Source organism: Coffea arabica, chromosome 1e, assembly GCF_036785885.1.
Source record: "Coffea arabica cultivar ET-39 chromosome 1e, Coffea Arabica ET-39 HiFi, whole genome shotgun sequence".
NCBI classification, from domain to species: Eukaryota; Viridiplantae; Streptophyta; class Magnoliopsida; order Gentianales; family Rubiaceae; genus Coffea; species Coffea arabica.
The window spans coordinates 31,796,270-31,806,419 of NC_092311.1; the positions used below are offsets into that span (position 1 = coordinate 31,796,270).

The 10,150-nt window shown below is 39.6% G+C and overlaps 2 protein-coding genes across 2 annotated transcripts; both read right to left on the reverse strand.

The window, feature by feature from the left end:
- Positions 1–2,126: 2,126 nt before the first annotated feature.
- Positions 2,127–3,740, reverse strand: LOC113693054 (uncharacterized). Its single transcript, XM_072070281.1, has one exon. The coding sequence runs from the start codon at positions 3,738–3,740 to the stop codon at positions 2,127–2,129; it is 1,614 nt and encodes a 537-aa protein (XP_071926382.1).
- A 2,788-nt stretch (positions 3,741–6,528) lies between these two features.
- On the reverse strand, positions 6,529–8,405 carry LOC140016693 (uncharacterized). Its single transcript, XM_072070285.1, has 2 exons — positions 7,778–8,405; positions 6,529–7,295 (listed from the first exon to the last, which is right to left on the reverse strand). The coding sequence occupies exons 1-2, from the start codon at positions 8,403–8,405 to the stop codon at positions 6,529–6,531; spliced, it is 1,395 nt and encodes a 464-aa protein (XP_071926386.1).
- Between the last annotated feature and the right edge of the window lie 1,745 nt (positions 8,406–10,150).

The window sequence follows — 10,150 nt, forward strand, 5'->3', positions numbered from 1 at the left end:
TTTAATCCATAAAAATGAAAATGAAATAAAACGAGAATAATAAAGCTAACAAATAAAGCAAAAATTGAATTAAATAAGAAATACAGCTAAAAATCCAATAAATGAAATTTTAGTGTCTACAACTTGCCCCTTTTTGTCTGAGTTTCGAAAAGACTCGAGACAAAGACGTAGATACCAAATACTTACTTGTAGTTATTCTGCCGTGAACTGGAACATGTAAGCATAGAAAGGTCAGTGGGATGGAACCCGAGCTTGCCGTACAACTTGGTCAGTGGGATGAAGACCCGAACCTGCCGTACAACTTGGTCAGTGGGATGAAACCCGAACCTGCCGTGCAACTTGGTCAGTGGGATGAAAACTCGAGCCTGCCGTATAACTTGGAAAGATTTGTTCATAATGCTTTTTTTTTTTTATAAAATTTCGAAAATAGAGACAGACGATTTCTTCTAAAAAATTTGCCCCAGTAATGACAGATAATGACAAATAATGCCGCCACTATCCGATCAACCCTCTTCTTCAAGAAATGTGTAAACATGAGTATTTGGACGTTCTTCCCTGATGTAGCAAGAACTCAACTTTGCCCTGCAAATGAGATCAAGTTTTCGCAATTTTCAATACTTATACGAACGCGTCATTTGGTATCCACATACTTTCGATAAATCATAGGGATTGCCATTTGATAAGTCTAAAGAAACAAATGAGATTATTAAACACAAGGGAAAACATTCTACTTACACAAAAAATAATGAAAATTCTAGTTATATGAAAACAATCATCTACTTTTATTGAAAGTGAATTTACTTTAAAGAAATGAACCTGTACATTCAAATTCAAAAAAAATTGTGTTTGATAAATCAAAATACTTTGGTTCCCGAACAGGTGGCCACGTTTGACCCTTTGGATATCATCCCTTCGGAGCTCAATGCTCGACAACAGAACCATAATGTAAAGAGAAATTCCAACGAACTTGAGTCACCAGCCTTTCAAAATCCAAAACTCACTTCTAAAACCCTACCTTAGTGCCCTTTCGAGTTTTCACCAAGGCTACCCCCACCCTTTTTATTATTATTTTTTTCTTTTCTTTTTTTATTTTTCCTTTTCTCTTTTCTTTTTTTCTTTTTTCTCTTCTTTTTTTCTTTTTCTTCTTCTTTTTTTCTTCTTTCTTTTCTTCTTTTATTTTACTTTTCTTCTTTTTTTTTCTAAGGTGTCATTTCGGGTTTTCACCTGATGGACGGATTCCGCCAATAGCCTTCATCAACTCAGAAATGTGTTTTAAAAATGATAGCATCAGTGCGACAACCCTTCCCTTACAAAATGGTGAAGGTGTATTGACATCATTTTCCCTTTGATTAGAAAATTTCTTAAAAGAGATTATACAAAGAACAGAAGTCAGGACTTTCGATTTTTCGTAATGGGGTCTGGTGAAGTGCTTAGAAAAGTTAAGGATTGAAGGCAGATTTCAAAAGTGGTTAAATGACCTGAGGTCGCATTTTCATATTAACCCTACTAAAATTAAACTAAAATTGCTCCAGTTTATTCTCAATCAAGGTTCTTTTCTTTAATTTTCCTTTCCTTTTGTTTTTTCTATCACTTTTACTTTTTGGAGCTTTTTTTTTCTTTTTCCTCTTTCTTTTCCTTTTCAACTCAAATTTGTCCCAGTATGGGATTTGCGATTCTCAGGGGTTGCCAAACAAAATAATTTATTCTGAAAGCTCAAAAGGGATAACTAGGGATAGAACGTTTAATTGGTAAGGAAAGAAGGCCTGACTTTCATTTCATTCTTTGCATTAACTCTGACAGGAAACTTTCATTTATCATATGAAGAATTTCTTACACATATCCGAATTGATTGGCTGAGGGAAAACTTGTCCATCCATTTTTGCGAGGATAAGCGATCCACCGGGCAAAAATTTCTGGACAATAAAAGGGCCCTGCCAATTTGGTGCAAATTTCCCCTTAGCCTCATCTTGTACTGGAAAAAATCGTTTTAATACTTTATCTCCTTCTGTGAATAATCGTGGTCTGACCTTCTTGTTGTAAGCACGGGCCATTCTCTTTTGATAACACTGACCATGACAAATGGCATTTAACCTCTTCTCGTCGATTAAAGACAATTGCTCATGACGTTATTTAATCCAATCAGCCTCATCCAGTTTGGCCTTCATTAGGATGCGCAAAGAAGAAATTTCGACCTCGGCTGGCAAAACCGCTTCCATTCCGTACATGAGGTTATAAGGCGTTGCCCCAATAGAAGTCCAAATAGCAGTTCTATATGCCATTAATGCATAGGGAAGCTTCTCGTGCCAATCACGGTGTCTTTCGGTCATCTTACGGATTATCTTCTTCAAGTTCTTATTCGCGGCCTCCACAGCTCCGTTCATCTGTGGCCTATAGATAGTAAAATTCCGATGCTTGATCTTGAACTGATCGCACAACCCATCCACAATGTCATTGTTGAGATTCTTTGCATTGTCGGTGATTAATGTCTCTGGCACTCCAAAATGACAAATGATGTGTTTCCTCAGAAAATCGGTCATCACCTTCTTAGTCACATGCTTGTAAGACTCAGTTTCGAACCATTTTGTGAAGTATTCAATTGCCACCAGAATAAACCGATGCTCGTTTGAAGCAGGAGGGTCAATGGTTCCAATTACATCCTTACCCCACATTAAATATAGCCAAGGAGCAGTCATATTGTTTAATTCTATGGGAGGAGTGCGTATAACATCCCCATGCAATTGACATTTAATGCACTTTCTGACAAAAACTACACAATCATGCTCCATAGTAAGCCAAAGATATTCGGTCCTCATGATCTTCTTTGCCAATAAATGACCATTCATATGTGATCCACATACGCCACTGTGCACCTCTTTCATCAAGTACTCTGTTTCATCTTCATCAACACATCTCAGAAGGCCCATATCTAAAGTCCGTTTGTATACCACTTCTCCGTTTAAGAAAAACTTGGATGACAATCTACGCAAGAAGCTTTTAGCAGTCGTATCAACCCTTGGAGGATAGGACACCATTTTGAGAAATTCCTTGATATTGCTATACCAGGGACGGCCATCAGAAGATTTTTCCACAACTAGACAATGTGCAGGCTTTTCTTGTAATTGAATCTGGATAGGTTCAATCACCAACCTGTCTGGATGTTGAATCATTGAAGATAAAGTAGCCAGAGCATCAGCAAAAACATTTCTGGCATGTGGAATATGCCTGAACTCCGAACTTCTGAATTTGTTTGCTAAATCTAGTAAACTGCAATGATAAGGAAAGATTTTTGAATCCCGAGTGATCCATTCTTTGAGCATTTGATGCACGAGCAAATCGGAATCGCTGAACACTATTAAATCTTTAATCTCCATTTTCAATGCCATCTTTAGTCCAAAAATACAAGCCTCATACTCCGCCATATTGTTAGTGCAGAAAAATAGCAGTTTAGCGGAACCGGGATAATGCTTTCCTTCAGGCGATACCAGCATAGCTCCAATACCGGCTCCGAAAGAATTTGAAACCCCATCAAAGAATAGTCCCCACTCAGAGCATCGTTCGTTCATATCCTCTGCTACACCAACAAACAAGACCTCCTCATCCAAAAAATAAGTGTGAAGCGGTTGATAATCATCTTCCCTTGGATTTTCAGTCAAGTGATCTGCTATAGCCTGGCCCTTGATTGCCTTTTGTGTGGTGAAAACGATGTCGAATTCAAAAAGGATCATTTGCCATTTAACCATGCATCCGGTTGGCATTGGTTTCTCCAATAAATACTTCAAAGGGTTTGAACGAGAGATAAGGTAAGTGGTGTGACTATGCAAGTAATGCCCCAGTTTCTGCGTTGCTCAGGCCAATGCACAGCAATTTCTTTCAAGAAATGAGTATTTTGCTTCGTAAGTTGTGAACTTCTTGCTAAGGTAATAAATGGCTTGCTCCCTTTTCCCAGAGTCATCATGCTGCCCCAAAACACATCCCACCGCCTCGTCGAGCACAGATAGGTACATAATCAAAGGTCTACCCGGCTTGGGTGGCACTAAGACCGGGGGATGTAACAAGTAATTCTTGATCTTGTCAAAAGCTTGTTAGCATTCTTTACTCCAATACAATGGTACATTCTTCTTCAACAATTTGAAGAAGGGCTCACAAGTAGAAGTTAACTGGGCGATGAACCTGCCGATGAAGTTAATTTTTTTCAAGAAACTCTTCACATCCTTTTGTGTTTTTGGCACTGGCATTTCACGAATGGCTTTGATCTTCGTCGGATCTATCCTTATACCTTTCTTACTGACAATGAATCCCAATAACTTGCCGGCGGGAGCTCCGAAAGCGCACTTCGCAGGATTTAATTTCAAATTATATCTTCTCAATCTTTCAAATAACTTTTTCAAATCAATCAAGTGATCCTCTGCTCTCTTGGATTTGATGATGATGTCATCCACGTAAACCTCCATCTCCTTATGGATCATATCATGGAACAGGGTGGTCATGATCCTTTGATAAATAGCTCCAGTGTTTTTCAACCCAAATGGCATCACTCTGTAGCAAAACGTTCCTCACGGAGTGATAAAAGCAATTTTCTCTCTATCTTCTTCTGCCATTAAGATCTGGTGATACCCGGCAAAACAGTCAACATATGACTCGACCTCATGCCCTGCAGTATTGTCCAGAAGGATATGAATGTTTGGTAACAAAAAATCATCTTTCGGACTGGTTTTATTGAGATCCCTGTAATCGACACAGACTCGCACTTCTCCACTTTTCTTCGAAATAGGTACGGGATTTGAAAGCCAAATGGGATAATGAAACACCATGATGATTCTGGCATTGAGCTGCTTCTCGATCTGTTCCTTGATTTTAAGACTCATATCTGGCTTAAACTTGCGCGATTTTTGCTTCACTGGCGGAAAATTCGGATCAGTTGGTAGTCGATGGATCACTATGTCTGTTGAAATTCCTGGCATGTCATCATAGGACCAAGCAAACATATCTTGAAATATGATCAAAAACTCGATCATCTCTTTTCTCTGTTTTTTATTCAAATGAATGCTAATTTTTATCTCCTTAACCTCTATCTCAGCGCCAATATTAATGATTTATGTTTCTTCTAAGTTCAATTTGGATTTCTCTTCATATTGTTCGAGATTCTTTAACAAAGACTCAGATTCTTCCTCGTCCTGAATTTCTGATTCCAAAATTTTAAATTCGTGAGAGATATCGAGATTGCAATCATCAAATTTCGGAATAGTGATATCCAAAGGGTCAATGTGTTTTATTTTTGGCCATCTCAAAAAGAATGAGATAGATATAACAATACGTAAGTAAATCAATTTGGGAAATAAACACTGTGCATTTCATTGAATTTCAACTAAAGGAAAAAATGTCATAACATGCTGCTTAACAAAAGATACACTATTTAACATAAGACTTGCAGTGAAAAGACATTTGATTTAAAGCTATTTACAAAATTGAAAGACAGAAGATGAATAATGCGAATGCTTTCTCTCATTTTTCTCAACCAAAGGCAATCCCCTAGATTTACCGAAATTTCCTTCGGGAGGGAAGGAAATCACTGGTCCAGTTCTTCATCTCTTCTACGGAAACCTCTGGGAATTCTGGATCCTCTGACGGCTCAGCCTCACAAGCAACCTCCACAAATAACTCAGACAAACCAATATCCACCTCCTCGATCGGGTTCACTTCAGAGCTAATCACTTCTGATGGATAAGGAAAAGTGCAATACAACGGTGGGATGCTCCTGATAATTTATTTTCCTTCCTTCTCCGCCCTCTTGTGATTCAACATTTCTTTCTTATCCTTGGCAGTAGGTTGAAACCCTAATCCAAAGGTATCCTTCTTTCCTTGAAACTCTATTGGTTATAGAATTCCTTGCAGGTTATGCCCAAGGCCCTTGCCTATCTTGTATCCTCCTTGAATCATCTCCTTGGCCATCATAACGCTAGCTTCTGCTAGATTCATTCCCAGTCCTGACATTTCCTTAGACACCCATCCTACTGAGATGATATCAGCCACATGGTGAGGAGAAACCAGAGCTTTCCTATCACTTCCCTCTTTCAATGCGGGATTGATGATCATAGTGCAATCATCCTCTGCAAATACTGTGATCAACTGTCCATTTACCACAAACCTCAACATCTGATGGAGCGAAGATGGTATCGCGCCTGAAGTATGAATCCAAGGTCGTCCAAGTAGAATATTATAAACACTCGAGAAATCCATAACTTGGCATATGACTTGGAACTGTGCGGGTTCGATTTCTAACACTAAATCCACTTCACCCATTGATTCTTTTTTTGGGCCATCAAATCCTCTCACAACGGTTGCAGACGTGCGAAGTTTAGCTTCTTGAAATCCCAATTTAACTAAAGTATTCCATGGACAAATATGTAAAGCAGATCCGTTGTATATCAGAGCCTTTGGCAATAACTTCCCATTACAACGGACCGAGATATATAGTGCTCTGTTGTGTCCAATCCCTTCGGAGGTTAAATCTTCGTCAGAGAAAGAAATCTAATTGGAAGCCAGAACATGTTCAACCACGTGGGTGAATTTGTCAACCAGAATATTCTTAGGCACTTGAGGCTCAGTTAACACCTTGAGCAAAGCCTCTCTATACAATTTCGAGGTTAAGAACAGATTCAACATGAAAATTTGAGCGGGCATTTTGTCCAATTGCTCAATCACTTTGTATTCGCTCTTCTTCAACATCCTAAGAAAATTGAATGCCTCTTCTTCAGTCACAGTTGGTCTGGTTGGCACGGCATTTTCCTTTGCTTTTAAGAGTTCATCAACTGCAGGTTCACCTACGATTCTTCTAGATCTAGTGACAGTGACCACCTCCTTTTTGAGCACTTCTTCTCCTCTAATTAATAGTGTAGGCTCGCTATAATTCCATGGGACCTCTTGTAGATTAAGAACAGGAGCTTGTTCAGGCAATTCAAGTACCACAAGCTCTGAAGGCTCACATTCGAAAGGTATCACATCCAAAATAAAAGGATCAGTATTTTCCTTGACTTTGTAAGCTTCCTTCTCCAGTATAAATGGTTCTCCAGTGACCCCCATTATCTCGACTTCATCCAGAATGTATTGTGTAGGTTTCTCGATCTCCTCATCTATGGTAATAGCTCCAATGGTATCTTTGTGTGTAGGAAGAGTGTTCTTACTAATACTTGGCCCTTGTTCATCTCTCCTTCTCAGAACTATATCTCTAGCATTAATCATGTCTTGAATTTTGTGTTTAAGTGCCCAACAATTGGCAGTTGAATGTCCAGGAGCTCCTGAATGGTAAGCACAAAAGGATTGAGGATCGTAACCAAGGGGAAATCCTTTAGAATAGGTTTTAGGAGGTATTGCACCAATTTTTCCTGCGACTTTCAATTGTTCATATAATTGATCAACAGGCCGACCTAATTGGTGAAGGTTCGGTATGGGGTTGGATTTTGTGTGTCATTAGTTTGTTGATAATGATAATTCAGGTTGGCGGGTGCAATAGGTCTTGGGTTATAAGGAGGGCGAGGTCTAATCTGAAATTTAGGTGGGAAAATGTGAAATGGTATTGGGGATGTGTTTGGGTAATTCGGTCGAGGTCGAGGATGGTTAATGGTGGTATGGTAAACAGGTCGAAGACGTGATTGGTATGGGTAATGAGGTGAGTAGGTGGGGTATTGTTGGTATTTAGGTCAGAAAGAAGGGACTTGGTTCCAAACAAATGAAGTTTCCTCTTCTTTTTTCTTGAACTGGGTTTTCTTATTACTACTACCTTGATTTTGCATCGCTTCCAATTGCAATTTCAGAGCTGACACATTAACAATCTTCTTTGCTCTCACAAACTCATCATATTCTTCCAACTTATTAACAATTTCTGCGAAGGAACATCCAGTCATGCGGAAAATCTCCTCAAAATAAGGCTGGTCATGGGCTTTGATAAACGTACGAACAATTTCATCTTCAGTCATGGGAGGTTCCACCTTGGCAGTCAATTTTCTCCATCTCTTTGTATACATCTTGTGATCCTCAGATGGCTTCCTTTTGGTTCCTTCCAGTGTAGTCCTCGTCGAAGTGAGCTCGCAGTTATACTCGTATTGCCTTACAAATGCAGTTGACAAATCCACCCATGTTCTCATAGCTTCAGGCTTCAAATTGGAATACCAGTCCAGTGCATCGCCTTCTAAGCTCTCAGGAAACAACTGAACTGGTAGATTTTCATCATCTAAAGGCTTGCCTAATTTGTTAGCAAACATTCGGAGATACGTCTTGGGATTGTCAGTTCCGTCATATTTGCTAAATTTGGGTGCTTTAAAACCCACAGGAAGTTGCATGTCAGGAAATAGACATAACTCGTTATAATCCAATCCTCCTTGTTTGCTCAAGCCTTGACTCTTCCTCATGAACTCGTCAAATCGATCCAACCTTTTTAGCAAATTCTTGTCAATCGGCGCAGAGGATTCCCCAACTTCAACTTTCCCTTAGACAACGGTACCTAGTGTGAATGGTTCAGTGGTGGAGTAATAATATGGTCCTTAAGGTTCGAATGGCATATTCATAGTAACTGGCGGATAATTTTGGGGAATTTGAACTGGCGGATAATTTTGGGGAATTTGAGCGTGAGAAGGATTGGTTTGGATGTTAGGTGCATAGGTGGGTGGTGGGCCATGAGTGGGATAGATAAAAGTTTCTTCAGGTGGATTTATGACCTGTGAAGTAACAGGGGTTTGAGTATAATGTAAGAGTATGGGTTGCGGTTCAGTTTGACTAGCAGGTAAGGGTTCATGTTGATCACCGCTACCGCCACCAGCGACCAATTGATCGATCATTCGCCGTTGTGCCATCATTTCCATGCTTAGCTCGTTAAATTTGTTCAAAATTTTGCTCAGTTGAGCTCCCAGGTTGACTAAATCAGCTGATGGTGCCGTTGCAAGCCTGTCTGACGATTCCAAGTGTGTACTCATGTTTACACTAGTTCTTGAAGCTCGACTACGTGATTGGGTAATGATGGGGCTTCTTTGTGTAGCTATATTTGCGGTTACCTGATAGTAGAAGAAAGAAATTGGCTCAGGAATGGTTTTTCGTATCAAATTACTGTAATTTATTCAAAAGAAAAGAAAAAGAGAAAAGGACATGAATTAGTAGATATTTGAATAATTCGGATGCATATCCTATGAGGGACCCTTTTTATGCCAAGGTTTGGCCTAATATGATGCAATACCTTCGGGATAAAATTCCAATATCAAACCTATAAGTGAATGAAAAAGCAGAAATTCTCATTAACATTGATAAGTTCAATCCTTCTTTACAATCTCATTGATGGTTTGACTGACCATTTTTACAAAATCCTCATGCCTTGCTAGTCTAGTGTGTTGAGATTCCCTAGAACTCCCTATATTAAGCTTCCGAATCTTATCTTGGATTTTATCGAATACACCCAATGCCTTCTCCAATTTTTCAGTTTTCCTTGGCTCTCCCTATAACTGTGATCGGAATTCCTCCAAGGCTTGGTCGGCCACTATAATTTACAATTGATGATCCTCCAACTCTTTCCTTAGTTTCTCTATCTGCTCTTCAGGACTAGCAGAGACCAACGGCGGACCTTTCTCTTCCCTGTTCTATTGTCAGTTTGATCCAGTTGTTGTATTCCGAAATGACCCTAGGCTCTACTTTATTTACTTGATCTAGGTGCAAGTTGTCCAAGCTGCGAAGGTTCCCCCAAGCTTCCAGTACCATGCTTCGGCACTCAGCAACTGTATCGAATCTGATGTTTCCAATTCCTTGGACTATCGGCACTCTCTGTGGATACCCAAATTGCCTCATAACTCGTAGCGGAACGTACGTGACCAATCCATTGGTGCCTGCTAAAGGGATGAAATCATTTTGCGTAGTCGTGAAAGCCGGATCCCTTACTTTTGTCCAATCAAGAACCCATTGTACCTTAGCCGGAGTCAAATTATTGAACTCTTGAACAAACCGACTCGGAGATGCTATTCGGTAGTATCTTTTAAACCCTTTCTCAGTGCGACTCGACCCAATTTGCTGTTGGAAGACATGATCCCAAAGGGTTGAGCATTCTTTTTGACAGATGCTCCATCGCCCACATTTGAAGTACCATGTTGGATGCATAGAAGAACCCCCTTTTCTT